Source organism: Pelodiscus sinensis, chromosome 3 (genome assembly GCF_049634645.1).
Source record: "Pelodiscus sinensis isolate JC-2024 chromosome 3, ASM4963464v1, whole genome shotgun sequence".
NCBI classification, from domain to species: Eukaryota; Metazoa; Chordata; order Testudines; family Trionychidae; genus Pelodiscus; species Pelodiscus sinensis.
The window spans coordinates 112,839,237-112,857,442 of NC_134713.1; the positions used below are offsets into that span (position 1 = coordinate 112,839,237).

The window sequence follows — 18,206 nt, forward strand, 5'->3', positions numbered from 1 at the left end:
GGCCTTATCTTGTTGTTTCAACTTTCTTATAGAAGAACCATCTGGCATCCTGGATTCAGACTCCCAATCAAAACTTCAGTGGCAGAAAATTCTCAGCAACCCAAACGTTTGGATAGATATTACACTTACACTGCATTCAAATATAGACATTTTAAAATCCCAATAGCAACCATGTGACAGAAACATCCTTTCCAACTGCTCACATGCGGAAGCAAGTATTGCCCTCAACGTTAAGCAGCATGGCATATTCCGTGGTCACTCTTGCCTTCTAGAAAGAAATGTATCCTTCAAGAAGATATAAGAGGAAACAGAGCTGTGTAACTAGAATCATTATAAAACTAATAAATATTAAACCGTTACACTCCAAAGAGCATTTAATTTAAAAACTCCTATGGGCTATTTCAGTGTGAGCAGTTCCAGTACGATATACATCAACAGCAGCCAGCTCAAAGGTGGTGGTGTTTTGGGGATTAAATTATGCATTATTGCAGTATGCATTACAAAAGGGGAAGTTGTAATTCCTGAGTTACTGCAGTTAAAGTACAGGTGAAATTTCTTCATGTTTCCTTAGGAAACCATTAGAAGCAAGGCTGGAGCTTCCAAATTGTTTTAAAAAAGTTAAGAAGGAGATTGCAGGAGGGAGAGAGAAAAAGCACAAGGTATTTTCTCCCCTTGCCCCCCAAATGTTAGTTACTTTACTAGCTTGGGACTGCAAGAGAGTTTGGCATGCAGTACAGAGGAAGGGAGGGACAACGGAACATGCATGTTAGGGAGTCTGACTCAAGATCAAATGCTCTGGAGCAGAGATTTAGTTTTCCCCCCCATACATGTTTAAAGAAAGATGCCATTAATAACTCCCCATCATTGTAACAACTCCTAAAATAGCTAACAAGAAAAACACTTAATCTATTATTGTGAGTTAGTTGGTGTTCAGCCAGCTAGCAATCTGTGGAATATCAATATCTTAGAGCTGGTGTTGCCAAACCCATGGATGAGGGCTACTACTGTTTACTTCCTGGCCTGCAGAGGTTTGGAAATGCTCGGAGCTGTACAGCGATTTCAGAAGGGCTGCAGAAATGTCACTTCTCAGCATCCCCAGAATTTGGTTCTGTGATAGAAGTTGCCCTAGGACTGGGCATAGGTAGCTGCAGGAGGGGCCTGAGAGTGGTTAGTGATGCAACTATTTTCTTGCTCTCAGAAATGGGGCACCCCTCTCAATGCCTGCCTCACAACCCACTCCAGAGTCTTGCCATTATCGGGGGAGTGCACAGGCCCACTGTTTGGCCAAAGCCTTGCCTGCATTTGGTTAAAGACTGCGCCACTAAAGCGCATGCACACTCATGCACGCACACACTTCCTTCACCCTGTAAAGCTGCAAATACAACAGTTCAAAAGTGAGATATACAAAAGCTACACTGTAGTTTTATCATACAGTGCACTGCTGTGCTGGGATTAAACACCCCACAAAACACACTGAACTTCAAATCCTTTGTTACCTCGCAGATCTTTTATTTATATTCATGTGTTGCAAAAAAACTCACAACACTTTGCTATAAAAGTTTAATGTTAAGAGTATAAAGCAGAATAGGTGTAGTGAATGGAGGAGCAAAACCAACAATATACGGTGACCTTTAACAAATTTTCAAATATGGGGAGAAGGTAAATGGAAATGGATAAATGCTCTTTTAATGGACAGAACACAAGGGGGATATAAACAAAGAGTCCCTTCATAGTTGGAGTCTGAAATATTAAATCAAATATTTAAAAAATTAGAAAATTTGTTAGAAAAAAATAGGTGCAGTAAGATTGTATATACTGAATCATGTGCATATCACAATTTTCTTTGAAGTAAAAAGGTCATCTTTACAGATAACGTTTTATAGCAAATAATCATTTCATACACTGCTTCTGTAGCACAGACTTAAGTATATTGTTTAGGCAAATTTTACATGTGCAGTTCATTTTAATAAATCTGAAAAAGGTAACAAAATATACAGAGCAAAACTTTTTCCCTTTTTAAACTAGTGTTACAATCCATATATCTATATATAAATACTACACTACAGCTGATCATTAATTAAGCTGGAGTATATCATCAAGTATGAGTCCAACAGAATATATTTGCCTACCTATGCAAGGAGGGTATCAAAGAGTGTTCCTATACTGCATTTCTTCTGAGTGATCACTGCCAGAATATCTCCAATTGAACAGAGTAACAAAGAAAAAAAAAAAAAAAGAGCGCTCACACTTATGCAGAAACAACCGATTTTCAGATCGCTCTGCTGGTACCATTTAGTAAAATTATAAACAAAGACCTGCAGATCTTTGCTGACAAAGCAGAATTAGTCTGACTATATGCTGTACTACAGAATGCAAAGATATGGCACAAAATTCACCTAACAGCATTGTTTTCATTTAAAAAAAAAACTGAATCCAGATGTACAACCTATCACAGCATATATATTTATGAATAGAAGGATGTAGTATTAAAGTAAACCCTGCTTGAAAACAAACCAAACAGATGTGACTTTAGGCCTTTTGGCACTAGTATATGAACGAGTTAAAGTTACCAGGATTACATTGCTTGGTTGACAGACTCAGTGGACAGTCACAACATTTGAATAGTAAAAACTGAAGGGAGATTCTCTAAGTTTAGAACATTTTATATTTATAGATATTTAGATGTTGTACAGTGACCCCTCAGAAAAGGCAGAACATATGCTAAGATCTGCCTTTCCCATAGTCTTGCTTTCTTGTCTGTAAAGTGTGCTTACATGGCCTCAAATTCATCGATTCTCTGCTTGGTGTTGCCTTGCCGGATCTGTCTCAGTGTCTTGTATTTGTCACGTCCCTGTCGCATGTTCTCTGTGTGGATCATGTCATTGTGGGTTTTCTTGTTTTCATCCCTGGCCTGGGCCAGCTCATCTGTCAGTGTCTGCAACATTAAGTACAAGGTGTTACAAATCTGGATCTTACATGAAAGAACTTGCATCTAAAGAGAGCTAGATAAGAGTCAAACATTAATGATGTTTTAGAGGCATTTGCCCACATACGTGGTACACAGAAGAGCACTGAGAAAAGTGAGTGAACAGGAGCTCTGGACATTTTGAGTATTAAAAATGTACTGATTGAACACTAGCTATTTGAATAGAGCCCCAGTCTAAGCCCATAGGAATTACATGAAAAAAAAATCAATCATGTTAAAGCACAAGCACAGACAGCTTTATGTCCAAGACTTCTCATAGGGCTCCCTACATGGAGATTTACACCCTGACTTGCCAGGCATTAAATCTACCACATGCTTACTGGCCACACAGACCCTCCTATCATGCACTAACAGTTCTGCAGCACACAGTACAGTTCCCAGCAGTAGGCCAAAGTGCACCACAAACATATGGTGTGCAGTAGCAGGGTCCTCATGCCGCAAATTTTACACCCTCCTTGCTGTACACTAAGTTTTCATAAAGATGAGCCTACACTATTTTACATACCCCACTTTAAACACAACAGTTTTCAACAACTTTAGATTTGTTCCCCCCAATAATTTTCTTACCATCAATTGCCTCTGAACACGCTGATTCTTCTCTGCTTCAGTAATGCGTTTCTCTTCATTGCGATCACCCAAAATGCCTTCACTTGAGAACTCTGCACTGTAGCCTGAATATTCTGTTCCTTCATCATGCAAGTTATCATGGACATGGTAATTCACTGGTTCATAGACAGGGGCTGGTGGAGGAGGAGGTGGGGCAGTCATTACCAAATGTAGCTCTTCTTTTGTCTTCACCAGGTCATCTTGGGCTTCCTTGGCCTTTTAAAAACAGAAACAAAAAATGGGCCCAAAAGCAGACATGTACAGTTTACCTAAACCCAGCTCAATGAACAGGCTGTAGCACCCAAAGGAAAGGGACAGAAAGGGATACTTTTAGAATAGCTAGGTATTTGCTAAGCTAGAAAAATACTCTCAATGTACTCTTTGCTACAGTGAGTTTTTAAAAGTTTTATTAGGACGGTCGAGGAAGCCAATATAAATTTTCACTAAGTAAAGAGACTTCCTCCAACATGTAACAATGCCTAGAGGAGAACTGGTATTGTAAAAGAATGTGGAATTTTAACATACAGCATAAACCTGCCTGTCTGGCACCCTCAGGACCTGACTGGTCCTGAACCAGGGAATTTGCCAGATCAGGGAAGTCAATGCTGTCCCTGCCATCAGGGCTCCCCTCTTGCCTAGTCTGGCAATACTTCTTGCCCCAGCCCACTAGTTTTCCCCTGTGAATGTTCCAGCCCCTGAGCATCCACAGGGATACTGATGATGCTGGATCAGGGGGTTTCTGGAGTAGGGAAGTCCAGACTACAGAGGTTCAACCTGTACTACTTTTCATATAAAGAGAAGCTGTTGGCCAGCCTTAGCTGGGAAGTCCATACAGGGAGAAATGCATCTCCCTAAATTATGGAATTGTACTTCTCAAATCTCTCACCAGTGTTTAAGAGAAATAAGAACACACATTTGTAGGGTTACCAGATGGTTTCAAAAAAATACTGGACACACTTGATCTCAGATCGAGGAGGGACCGGCTGGCGGGGAGCAGGGCTGGCTCGGGCGCACGCAGGTCCCGGGGGTGCTGCCCATCCTGTGCACGGTACCGGCAGAGAGCACGGGCAAGTCCAGCCCTGGGGATTCCATCCCGCCCCGGCCCCCTCCTCTCTGCTGTGTAGTTGCGTACTGCCTGGCTGGTAGACACACTCACGAAGTGTGAGCATGTCTACCAGCCAGGCAGTACGCAACTACATACTGATACTCATGATAATAATAAAACTTAATTAGAAAATACCAGACATTTATATGTCCAATATTTTCTCAATTTGTTTACCGGACAGAAAGCTCAAATACTTGACTGCCTGGTTCAAAACCGATTCCTGGCAACCCTACACATTTGCTTCTGTATAATTATTCTTTAACAAAATATTGCAGGGTTATTTTCTTAGAGGTGCAAAATAACAAAGACAATAGGAAACTAAAGAGAGTGAGAACACATTTTTCAGATGTAATGTGCCAACATGTGTTAAAAACAAATAACTACACAATTAGGGATCTTCCAGATTTGCTCTCACTTCTGCTGCATCCCGAGTCAAGTCCAAAAGAAGGCACTTGCCAAGAGCAAAGTTATTGGGACTATTACATTACTGCTGTTACACTGTATCCATTTCTCTCGCTTTCATTCAATTCTTTCATACAAGAACATGCCTCCTAAGATGCACAAATACATTATGATCATGATTTCATAGTGAAGACTCTATTCAAAGCTGATCTATAGCTCACTGTTCAGAGAAGTCAGATTTGTTGGAGGAGGGAGATATTACACATTGAACTTTGTATTCAAACTAACAGCCACATTCACAAATTCAGCATTTCAATTCTGGCTTTAATAAAGATTCTCTTTTTTACAAGTGTTGTACAAGGCTAAGCAGGTTAGTAAAAGTGTACCAACTCAAGTTTAAAGAAACTCACCCTGTGTTGCCATTCTTCAACCTCATTCTCTTTACGCTTCCTTGCCTCTTCCAGAAGAGCAATCTTGGCTGTGTATTCTGCAAGCTCTGCAGCCTATTGAATAGCAAGGCTAGAATTATACTTGGAACTCTTTCAGTAATGCTTTTGTGAATGAGAAACATGACCCAAATGGTACATGATTTTGTGAATAGAAACTGCCACTGAGATAAACACACCTTTAAGTTATGGGCAGTTTGCACTTACTCTGTATATCATTTGAAAAGTTTCCCAGTCGAAGATTGATTCCATGATTATGCTACCGCACTGCTTCCTCTGGCCTAATGGATCATTTTCTTGTACTCAAGGCTTCATTTAAAACACATGCAGTAGTGAGAGCCTATGTTAACTCAAGGTTTAATATGCTAAGCCTCAAAATGCTTATGGTTCCTACCAGCTGTTCCTGGCTCTTCATCTGGTCAACAGTTTGCTTCTCCAGCTCTTCTTTGGCTTGGAGAGCAGCCAACCGCTCAGTCTCCAGGCGCTCAGCTTCCTTCTCCGCTCGTCTCCTCTCTTCCTCAAGCTGAAGGGCTTTTTGGACCTGATCTGAGAGCTCTGTAAATGAAGGGGAATGTAAAGGAAGAGGAATGCAATAAATCACTGGGTTTAACTAACCTCTTTAAAAAAACCATAGTTTATCTAGAACATGAATACTCGCTTTGCCGTATTTTGTCAATGAAAGCAACTGTGGGTTTTAGTCCATATTGAGGAAAATAGGACAACTCCAAAGTCTTAGAACACCAGTGTAGGGAGTAGGGATGCTGCTTCCGATCCTCCATATCACTTTATATATTGGAGGTTGGGCGGTAGGGAGGAAACAAACTCCAGATTTCATTGATGTCTTGTTAATGAATCAAGTGTCCTTGGCAGGGCAGTTAAGGGAGGGACCATTAAAAGCTACTTGAACAATATATGAATCACCTTCTCTACTGGAAGCAGTCATATTACACCTTCCTCATAGGTGAAAGCCAACCTCCAGTTTTATCCCTCAGTTCCCAGACCAAAAAAAAAAAAAAAAAAGGTGGGGTGGGGAGTCATTTCACATCTACTTCCTCTATACACTACACTGAAAAGGAAAGATGTCACTGTTCCTATAGTTATACATGCCTACCGACGCACTGGTAGGAGTCTGTTTTGTGCTGCAGATATGGGCACCTGCCAAGCCACATCACCACAATACAAAGTGGACAGGCAAAACACATGTGGGATCACCTGTAACCTTCCCGCTGTCCTTTGCCAAGCCCTTTACCTTTCTCAGCCTTCCTGGTCTTTATTTCGTATTCTTGCAGTCTCACCATCAGCTCCTCTTTCTCCCTCAACATCTGCTCCTTTTCTCTTTCAATGGTCTCTCTCTTTTTCTTCTCATTTTCCAACTGTTGCCTGTTGGAGAAATAACTTATGTTTAGAACCCAGAAAGGCAGGAGTTTGCTTGCTCCACTAAACTGCATCAATGCTGCAGGGGGCTTGGGTAGCTCTGAAAAGCCTCTGCTCAATTTGCAATGGCAGTCAAAAGTTATGTCAGTGTCATTGGAGGCAGGAGCGGTCTTTGTTCTAGTTATGTGCTAGGTTCTGTATAAATATAGATGTCCTAGATCAGTGTCTCTCAACCAGTGGTACAAGTACCCTCAGGGGTACTCGAGAAATCTGGGGGGAGAGGGTATGTCAACAACTGAAATTTGGAGAAAACTGAATTTTTGTTTTAAGTTTTACAGTGTTTTATTATTTTTGTACTTTTTACACCCAAAAATGTCATCGCCCACCCGGCTACAATTAAATTGTTTAAACAAATGTGTTGCAATGATAGAAGAAAAAGTGTGTGCTTGAAAACTGTAGGTACTGGGGGTATTTATAATAGGTTTTTTTAAAAGGGATACTCTATTTAAAAAAAAAAAAAAAAAAAAAAGGTTGAGAAATACGTCCTAGATGCTGTGGGTAATACTACTCCACTGGAGACAGCTGACAAAAATGATCAGATATAGCATAGTTGTGCCCCCGTTAGTGTCAGGACATTGGACATACAAGGTACGCGAGGTAATATCCAATTAAGGTATTAGCTCACCCACCTTGCTTATGATCACTTTTAGCACAACATGTAAACACTTCCAGATAGAGAGCCATTGAGAAGATTGCTCTAACTAAATGGCTCCAGAGTTGAACAAAAGACCTGCTAGAAATATATAAAGTAACAAAAAGCTTAGACAAGTCACATGATTCTATTTAGCCTCTCCTACCACAAGATGAAACGCAGCAGCAGCGGAAAAACTGACAACAGGTAACTGTTTTCTAGGGGAACTATCAAGCCACAGACCTATCTGTCTCTAGTTATCATTGAGGCCAAGATTTTTGCAGAATTTGAGAAAGGGATTAGAAATCCATGCGGATAAGAAGAGTAACTACAGGTACATTAGACAGACTCATACTCTGGCATAAAAGCCAAGAAATGGTGGTAGGAGGAAACATCTCTATGCATAGCTTATTCTGTAACTGTCCTCTCTACAGTTTTATACTTTCCTCTCAAGGATCTTGTTACCGATTGCTGTCAGACAGGATACTGTCATATGAACTTCGGGTCTGGGCCAGTCTAGCAATTCCCATGTTCTTTTGAATGGTTTCTTCTCCATGTAGTCAATGTTCTCTTGTAAGTTAGAATTTAGGGCCAGGTACCTCCCTCAGTCTAAGGTGGGAGGGCACCTGCTTTGGTGGAACCCCGCCCTACTGCTCCTATTCAGCTGTCATCACAACTAACATGCTTTACCTTATTACTTTGCTACCGTTCAGGTCACCCACCTTTCCCCTCATCTCTCACCCTCCTCTGTCCAGTTCAGCTCACCTTTCCATCTGTTTCTGGTGTTTCTCCTCACGGGCTTGAGCCTTCATCTGTTGGACCTCAATGGTGTCAGGCTTCCTGCGGCGCATGTACAGCTCATGGTTGCCCATGCACAACTGCAGGATCCTCTTATTAATTCTTAGACGAGGTGCATAAAACACAAAATCCTAGGGAAGAGACAAAGAGCAATGGAATCCAGTCCATGAGGCAATGGTTTCCTATGGAAGGAGATAAAGCACTTCTAATTTATTGTAGGCAGACCAGTCACATGGCCGCTGCCCTACTACAATCCAAAGGTATGCACAGGCATATATACTGAAATATACCCTAGGACTTACAGCTGTAAGTCAGATCTCCGATCCTTCTCATTTGGAGTCTTAAACCCTATCATCATCTTTTTCTTTAGATAAAGATGAAAAGTCTCAGCACCCTCAGCCAACTGTACCAAGACATACTTTACATGGGGTAGGGATGGTTCAGGAGGCACAGATGATTAGAAGTGTGGGAAGATAGCTTCCAAGGAACAGAAGGGAATCTATTATGTTACACACTGAAGCAATATATTTAGCATCTTTATCTTAGCTTGCATAGCTATAAATTTTACAGTGTCACAAAAAGTCTCCAATACTGGAGAGTCCAGCCACAATAACTATCAATATTTGCTGCAAGATCCAGCATGGTATCTCTACACAGGTGCAAAATCTAAAATATGCATGAGTGTAGCTATTCACTAATGGAACCATCACTGTGACAAGTGACTGTCCATAACAACTTCTGAAGTGCCACCATCAAGAATTCATGGAGCCTTCCTCTTCCCTCCCCCCCTTTCATCTAGGACAGGGATGGGCAAGAGGCTGCCAGCAGGACGGATCCAGCCCACATCCCCCTCGCCAGAACCCTTAATCAGAAGTCAGTTCACGTTTTAGAAAGCCGGCTGTTCTCCACTCCAGACAGCTGGGGAGAAGAAGGGAGACTTCATGCTGTTCCCGCCCCTCAGCAAAATCTCTTAGCTGCCATTAGCCAATCTCTCAGTTTCTGGCCAATAGGAGGCAAGAATTTTTGCTGGAATCAGGGGCAGTGTAGGAAGCCTTCTCTCTCCTCCCCCTCATTCGCCTTCCCCTTCCCCTCCCTCTCCCTCTCATTCCTGGAGTGGAGCCATGTGGAGCAGCAAGCCACCTTCAGCCAGAGCCTGTCTCTGGCACCCCAGCCCCTCCCTTCCACAACCCTCTGCCCCCCCCCCACTCCACATACCCAAAACTTCTGCCCCCTCCTGCACCCATACCCCCTCCCAGAACTGGCACCCCAATCTCCTGCCCCAGATCACAATCTCCTCGTAGCCTACGTCACAAACTAAACCCCTGCACCTCAGTCCCCTGCCCTAGGTCACAACTGCCTCCTCCCAACTCCCTCCCAGACCCAATTCTCCCCTTTTACACCCCAGTTCCATACCCTACACTCCCTTCTGCACACAACTTCCATCCCAGACCCCGTACTTCACCCATCAATATCCTGGAAGAGTGTGGCTCTTGACCACTTTCCAAAATTTTGGAGTGGCCCCCCCATCAAAAATTACTGCCCACCCCTGATCTAGGAGGAACACTTTATTTCCTTCCTCTAGAATAAAGATGGGAGACTCTTTGTTACTGAACCAAAAATAACTTCGGGAGTTTTTACAGGAGCAAGGATTTCTGCATTCATGGCATCTGCATTGTTCTCTTTGCCTCTCCATGGCATTTTAAAACACAACATTTGAGCTATGATCAGAGCTCTAGCTGAGAGTTAGCGAACTACTCTATCATCCTCCCCAACTTGCAACTCCACATGAATAATGCTTTGAATATTGGGTTACATGCAGCAATGATACCCTGAGTTAAACAGGGAAAGATTTCTGGGTTGACAAGAATGGCACAAAATCCAATCAAGCACACAGCACCTAACTATCCATTTATTGGAACAAAACTCACCCTCCCTGTAGGTAACAGCTGGACCCTACAAAAGTAAATTCTTCAGTAAGGCTATGCTCAAAGCCCTGGAATTATTTGTTACTGGGCCAGATCTGTGAACAGTTAGATTCAGTAGGGCTTTTAGCTCAAGAAACACTGATTATTCAATAAGTAAAGCGTTACATTTCTGCTATCATAGCATGCTTTGCATAGGGCGATAAGACAAGACCAATGGATAAAATGACAAGTCACCTGGGAAATGCCCTTCTGTGATCACGTGAAACTGAATTTACACAAGAGGAGAGCTCGAGCTGTACATTTGCAGAGGGGGAGTTGGAGTGACAGCCATTCCAAACCTTCCAAATCACACCTAACGTTCAGAACCTATTTTGGACATAGGACTAATACAACTGGAAGAGACTCTAGAAATAATGAAATATGCTCCTATCTGTCTCCATATTCAGCAAGAACCTGCCGGCAAGGACACGTTCTCTTCACCATATAGCCTGCACTCTATTCATATACCAACTCTGAAGAATGCAGACTTTGCAAGCAAGCACTGTGTTTTTTCTGACTATTCAGACCACAATGGCTTTGGCATGCCTGGCATTATCTACAGTTGTAAATTATTGTGTTTCCACATATGGCAAACAATTAAAAAAAAAGCCAAACTGCTAAGTGTACTATATGCAGCTATGGCCTCATCTCTAAGCACTATCCAATCCCAAGAAGGTAAATACTAAAGTCATGCATGGTAGCCCACATTTGTCATCTATAGCCTTGTAACCAAGGAAGAAAGAACTCATGTAAAAGACCAGGAGTTTTGCAATCAGAGGTACCTTGGCCTAGTGTGAGATGAAGAGATGCTTTCTTACATGGCATTATGAGACACCTAGCAAAATTTTCCATCTCTATTCAGTATCCTTGAATGTGGACTCAGTCTCCACACAACCTGGTGCCTAAGAAGTCAGACTCTGCTCCTAGTAAACTTAAAGTTTTGTCAATATAAGAGGAAAAAATGGCAATCCTATTTTTAATGTGGGGTTCCTACAGGTTGGTACCCAGGGCTGGGTGCTTGTTTTGGAAATTTGCCCTTGGAAGCTCAAAAGACCTCTGCTTCTGCAACTTTAGCAAAGTGTGAATATTAGAAGCATCCATGGCATATAAAGCACTCCAAACCAAATGGAGCAGACATAATAGGTGTTTTCAACAGTAACAGCTTTACTGTATTAGTCCCTGCAAGTTTCCATTTTAAATGCATTCAGGTTTCCAGCTGGTGTGGGTGAAAAGCTGTGTCCATGAATCACAAACAGGAGATTAACATTTTGTTCCCAGCATGAAGTATGACTGCAATCAAAAAGGGGCTTTCCTGCTGAGAAGTCCTGCATGAACGGGGGGGGGGGGGGGGGGGGAGAATTTTACAGTGGGGCAGTGTTTTGATGGTTGCCATGAATTGCAGTATAAATCAGATTTGTTTCTAGGAAAAGGATAGATTTCACTGACAGTTTTTCAATATCCTGCTGTTAAAACAGTTTGTTGAGTCACTTGCTTTTAACTCCGTAGCCATAATTATTTTCTCAAAAAGCCCTACCAAAACCAAGCTGTTTCTAAAAGCTGTGTTTTCCTCAAGTTTGATGTGACAGGTGAGCTATTGCAGCAGCTGACAGCACTGTCAGAACAAGGCTCATCTATTCCTGTTATTCCATTCTTCATTGTTTGAAAACTGATAGCAATATTGCTCAATTCACTAGTTACCTGAGAAAACAAGCTTATGATGTATTTTAAATACACAAGTACTATATTTAAAGTTACCTCTTTTTGAGTATCATGTCCTTACTTCTCCCTATTCTAATAAGTCTAGAAGCTTATCTAAGACTTCGCCTCCTTCCTTGGAATCAGAATTGCAGTATTAATTGCCCTCCAATCTGTCTCCAAATGATTGTGAAGTTTCAGAACTCAAAATGTGAAATGATCTGGTTTGAGACACACACTTTTGGAGTGAAGAACTCCTAAAATCTTTAGGTAAGAATGCTATATATTTTCAGTTTTAGAGTAGCATCAGCAAGAAGCTTTTAACAGAAAACAATCATCTTGCAACTCCAGATGCTCTGAGAAGTAATTGAGAAGCCATAGGAGATTTTGTTAAACACCTCAAGTTATTTGTGTAAGAAGTGATAACTTAGACATCACCTCTGAAAGTACCTCAGATAGGATTCTGAGGGAATTCTAGAGACTATTTTTGATAGAAAAACAAAACAAAACAGGACTATGTAGTACTTTAAAGACTAACAAGATGGTTTATTAGGTGATGAGCTTTCGTGGGCCAGACCCACTTCCTCAGATCAAATAGTGGAAGAAAATTGTCACAACCATATACAGGGAGTCCCCCCGAGTTACGCAGCTCCGACTTACGTCGGATCCGCACTTACGAATGGGGCTCTCTCGCCCCGGAGCTCGCAGGCAGCGGGACCGCCCAGAGCGCAGCGGTCCCGCCACCTCGACCTCCGGGGCAAGAAAAGCTGCTCCGGGTGCCTCTGGTCTGCTGGGGACCGTCTCCAGCAGACCAGGGACACCCGGAGCAAAGCCGGGGAGGCGCAGCACCACGCCGCCGCTGTCGCTTTGCTCCCAGTGTCCCTAGTCTGCTGGGGGGGTGGTGTGCAGCTAGTGCCCCCCCCCCCCCCCAGCAGACCAGGATTTTGTTGTGGACCCTGGGGTAGAGCAGCTGGGGTGCTGCCGGGTTGGTTCTGCAGGGACCTACCTGGCAGCCCAGCTGTTCTGTCCCAGGCTCGAGATTCAGCCGCTGTTGAAACTGATCAGTGGCTAATTCCAGGAAGCTGGGGACACAGCAATTCTGCCTCCAGCTTCCTGTAGTCAGCCCCTGGTCAGTTTCAGCAGCAGCGGCTGAATCTGGAGCCAGTTCCGACTTACATACAAATTCAACTTAAGAAAAAACCTATAGTCCCTATCTTGTACGTAACCCAGGGACTGCCTGTATACCAAAGGATACAATTTAAAAAAAATGAACACACATCAAAAGGACAAATCAAATTTCAGAACAGAAGGGGGATGGGGGAGGGAGGTAAATGTCTGTGAGCTAATGATATTGGAGGTGATAATTGGGGAAGCTCTCTTTGTAATGGGTAAGAAAGAGTTCATTCCAAAAGTACTTACAGGTGCCTTCTTGTCAATAGGTTTTATAACAAACTTTTTGTCATTGAAAGAGATGTTTCTGATTTCACTCCAGGGGAAGCCAATCTTTGGGGTCAATCTGAAAACAAAGATGGATTTTAAAAGAAGCCAAGATACAAAAAAATAAAACAAGGATGTGAGATCCTAAGCCACATGCTAAACACAACTGAGAAAAACATTTGCTCCTTGTCATGGGAAGATGTGTCCCAAATTCAGAGGCTCTCCCTTTTCTTATGCTAAGTAACCAACCTAGTGACACTATAGCCATTAATTACAGAAGAATGTGCATGAATTTCCAGAAATGTTCAGTCCCCTCAGCTCCATTTGCAACAAATCTTGCAGAAGTCACACTCAGCACTTTGAAATGTCAGCCCACCTTTATTAGGTACTTAATTATGGATTTAGGAGCCTAAATTTAAGCACCAATGCTTGAAAATCTTGGCTAAAAAAAGGCAATACTCTTCCCCCCCCCACCCTTGCACTGAACTATACAGGGTCCTTTGAAAACAATTAAACACTGCCCATCATGGATATAGATTCAGAAGTTTACATCTATTTTCTGACTACAAATATACAGTGGAACACATTTTTATCTTTCTGTTCTGGAAAGTATCCCTATTCAGGACAGCACTAGCAAGTGGCTAAGTCTCACGATCATATGCTTAAAGAAAATTCTCTCAACTGGGGCCTAAATCCACAGCATGCTTATTAGACAGTTAAAGGGAAGCAGACAACTCTTTTGTATTTCTTCCTCTCCTCCAGATTATTGGTAAAACTGGAAACAAAGAGCTCTGTTTTGTTCCTGACTGAAATATGCACAAGGAACTTTGACCAACAGTTATACAGGAGATCTTTAAACTGTGAGCACTTTCATATGGTAACAGTCATATGCAGTTTGCAGTTAAAGCACAAACTGGTAGACTAAAAGTCAACTTTAAACAAACAGGAATTCTTCCCAGTTACACGAAGACCTCAGATTATTAAAACAGAACAGTTACAAATCCATAGCTTAACTTTTCACTATTTATGCCAAGTGATCTTTGAATTTCTGAGTTTGGAAAAATAAAAAAAGTCAGAGAAATTACAAAGTTGAATTGGTTTCTAGTCCATTTCATTTTAGGTTCTCATATATCTACCCAGCACTGCAATATTGTGTTCAGACATTGCTGGGGCATATGCAGTTGTTTCAAAAACAATTTTTATTAGCATTTGACAAAAATTTTGCAGTCTAAATTGAGCCAAAGTTCTCTTTTACAAGAAAGGGCCAGTGTAAAATTCTCTTTAGCAAAATAAGGTACAAAGTGAATTTCTCTATTTAGTTAAAAACAGAATAGGCAGATTCCATCTTGACAATTTAATGAAGCAAAGTGGCAGTAAAGTAATCTAACTTGCAAAATTCCATTGCTTGCTAAGAGAGGTCAGCAGATTCTTACAAATTCTATAGCATGCTGCATGGGTGTGTGAGGGCCGTACATGTGGTAATCAATTAATCATTAAAACTGTTAATAGTTTCAATGACTGAACGGAGATAGAAACGCCTTCAGTACTTTGACAACACACATTTATAAACCTCTTTAGTGTATTATGAATACTTAATATTTTAACTCCTCCAAGTGATTACTTCTAATAACTAGAGTTTCTTTAAGGTTTTAGGCACTATCCACAGGGAAGGGAAGGGACCCAGAGAAACAAGAACTTGCAACTTAAAGCAAAACGTGTCCAACCCTGGTATCAAATGTTGGAAACTACCCACCCTTAAAACACAAGATTATAGATACTGGGTTCAAGCCTGCTTCCTAGCACCAGCCTTTAAACCAAGACAAAAGACAAAAGTAAAATTGAATACCTATGAAAAATTTAGCATTTCCTAACCTCTATTCTGTGTGCATATTATTTAGTGTGTGTGCGTGCACACATGCGTATGCATGCATAATTAGCCTACGTTTTCATTTGACAATAACTGGTCTAGTCTTTTCCATTAGAGGAAATGAGAAATCTAGCACCAGTATGTATATTAATACCTATGCCACTTCAAGAATACTGTGTCTTGAACAAACTCAAGATGTAATATTATATAGTGGTAGTCTTCTCTCCCCGTTCCCCATTTTAAATATTGGGATAGAAATCAAGTTTTGGGGGACTTGTATTCACCATTAAATGTAGTTACTGACATTAAATACAGGAGTCTATACTGTAAGTAGTTCCTTTTGAGAGAAAAAAAAAAAAACTTTGCATGTTTATCCCAACTTCGCTCATCTTAATCCAAAAATTCTTCCAGTTCATCTAGCCCTGGTTTAAATGCACTGTTTTTCCTAGTCCTGACAATCTGCTCAAAAAAAAAAAAAAAAAAAAAAAGCCAATTGCCCAGTAGGAAAAGAGTTGAACACAACAACTGATTTGGCCTTACATTTATTTTGTTTCAAGTTTGTCCTACATAATTATTTTTCAGAAATCAAGGCTACATATTGCCTGGCTATGCAGCTTGAAAAACCTGTTTGTGTGACTATGGTTGCACAGCGAAACCAGTCATTCAAGAAATAAAGAAAGGTAGTTTCACTCATGTAATACCTCGTGTGACACTCCTTGTTTTCTGGGTGACGGTACACATTAACACAGCAAAAGGAAATGCATTCTTTTCTTCTGCTGCCCCAAAAGGAATTCCAACCAGTTCCCATATGCTCTATCTCAACTGTCAGTTTAGACCCAGACTTACTTTCCACTCCGTATAGTCGTTGTGTAACCCTACTATTATTTTGACTTATAATTTTATATTAGAAATTCAGAGAAATGAAGCCAAGACTAGGAGCCTTTCTGAAGCCACATCTTTTGGCATTTGATTTAGTGGGTGTAGTCCTACTAAACAGAATGCTGAAGGTGCCCTCGCTCAGTGCTGGTACGCCTCTATCTGCGAGCAGTAAGAGAAGCTGCCGGGACTGCTCCCACTGATCTCCCACTGTGAAGACAGTGCCAAGCTCGGCTTAAGGTATGTCGACTCCAGCTACGTTATTTACATAGCTCAAGTTGTATACCTTAAGTCGATCTTCCATCACTGATGGAGAGCCCTTCATTTCAAGCCTCCTCTTTAGTTTTTCAGAATCCAGCAAAGAGAGATAAACGGAACCAATACCCCCCCCCCCCCACCCGCCTTTAATTTCTCAATCTCCTGCTTCTCTGCTTTCTTCCTCTTCCACCTCCTCCATACTCCATTATTAGGGGACTCATAACTACTGAAAGAACTGGTTGCAAGTAACTACAGACACAAAGATTTTACTCTAACTATTATATTAATAGCAACTGTGTTTAACACTAAGCCCTGAAAAAGGCTGTTTCTGGAGTATGATGAAAATCTAGTCTAGAGACCAGGGTTTCCCAGCCTGTCGCCAAGTCTCCCCCCATTTTTGAATTACCTTGGGTCACCAAGTCTTCCTGAATTGTCAAAATGGGTCCCCATCTGGAAAAGGTGGGGAACCGCTGCTCTAGATTCTTATGCTGCAGCCACTACTATTGTGTCTAATCCCTACATTTGGACCATGTTGATATGTCCCTAAAATAATTCTTTACAGGCTGATTTTTAAAGCCATGCAGGTAAATGGAAGTTAACAGTGATTTTTAAAGCTAGCATCTTACTACCATGATTTCAATTTTCCTATGCTGGTGCATAGCCTAAGAGGAAAGGAGTCACTTTGTGAAGGAAGGAAGAGACAAAACAGGATTCATATAAAAGCACAAGCCTGGTCCTGCCTCTCAACAAAAATTTTACCCCAGGGCTAACCAAATTCAGGTGACATTTACCAAGCAACCACTAATTTTGCTAATTGAGTTCTTTGGGCTCTGGCACCAACCCGTTGCCCTTTTGAGGGATCTCACACACTTACTTATCATCCTTCTCATAAATATTCAGGCCCAGAGCATCTACTCCCAGCCACAAATCCGTTCCTTTCTTATTCTTGATTTCAAAGTAGTTGATCCCATACATCTCCAAATCTTGAGCAATCTTTAGATATTCCAGCATTGCATTCTCTCTGATTGTGGTGAGAAGGGGAAAAAAAGAAACATACATAAGATAACCAACTCCTTAAAAATTACAAGCCAAGCTAGTGGAAGAACCATCTGTGCAAATGGGAAAGCAAGAGTCATTTCTTCTGGGGGAGACCGTTTGCTTATTGCTTCTAGTTTGAGGTTTATTGGGATAAGTCTTCAATGTGTTTAAACTTGAACAGAAATCAAATATTTGGGGTTTGTAAACCCTAAATCATGACTTCTCAGTAAGAGATGTTTAGTAGTATTCCCCTGCCTGCACTGAGACAGATGAACAAGCAACCAACATGAGAACAATGGAAGAATCCAACACTTGACTTTCCATTCTGCAAGCCTCACTGTATTTGGTTTTAAAGGCACTTTCAGTAAGTTTTGTAAATAAATGTTTCAGACTGTTGTATGCATTTACTGAGGTCTTCTCCATGTGGGCCAGTCTGTGTGTCATCTTAACATTTATGAACGAAGGAGTGGACAATGCTGACCTACATGTTTGTTAATTGGACTGGAAATGCATTGTGCTTGGCTGCAGTACATTTAACACTGGTTTCCAATTCTACTGGATTTTCACAGTCTCATGCTGGACTTGAAAATTACCGTAAAATCGCAAGTATAATGCACACCTATGTATAGTGCGCACCCTAACTCTTAAAATCATGAAAAAAAA

The 18,206-nt window shown here is 41.4% G+C and overlaps 2 protein-coding genes across 13 annotated transcripts in view; one reads left to right on the forward strand and one right to left on the reverse strand.

Moving 5' to 3' along the window:
* Window positions 1-1,724, forward strand: part of SYTL3 (synaptotagmin like 3) — a 64,276-nt gene extending 62,552 nt beyond the window's left edge. For all 11 annotated transcript variants that reach the window (XM_075924535.1, XM_075924538.1, XM_075924536.1 and 8 more), the window contains one exon: window positions 33-1,724. In XM_075924535.1, coding sequence (XP_075780650.1) covers window positions 33-166 — 134 coding nt within the window. In that variant the 3' untranslated portion in view covers window positions 167-1,724. The remainder of the gene's footprint in view (window positions 1-32) is intronic.
* The window catches only part of EZR (ezrin), a 56,704-nt gene continuing 39,985 nt past the window's right edge, over window positions 1,488-18,206 (reverse strand). For both annotated transcript variants that reach the window (XM_075924547.1, XM_075924546.1), the window contains exons 7-14: window positions 17,380-17,526; window positions 13,487-13,583; window positions 8,376-8,539; window positions 6,795-6,925; window positions 5,940-6,100; window positions 5,510-5,602; window positions 3,554-3,808; window positions 1,488-2,935 (exon numbers count right to left, since the gene is read on the reverse strand). In XM_075924547.1, the coding sequence (XP_075780662.1) occupies window positions 2,771-2,935; window positions 3,554-3,808; window positions 5,510-5,602; window positions 5,940-6,100; window positions 6,795-6,925; window positions 8,376-8,539; window positions 13,487-13,583; window positions 17,380-17,526 (1,213 nt within the window). In that variant the 3' untranslated portion in view covers window positions 1,488-2,770. The remainder of the gene's footprint in view (window positions 2,936-3,553; window positions 3,809-5,509; window positions 5,603-5,939; window positions 6,101-6,794; window positions 6,926-8,375; window positions 8,540-13,486; window positions 13,584-17,379; window positions 17,527-18,206) is intronic.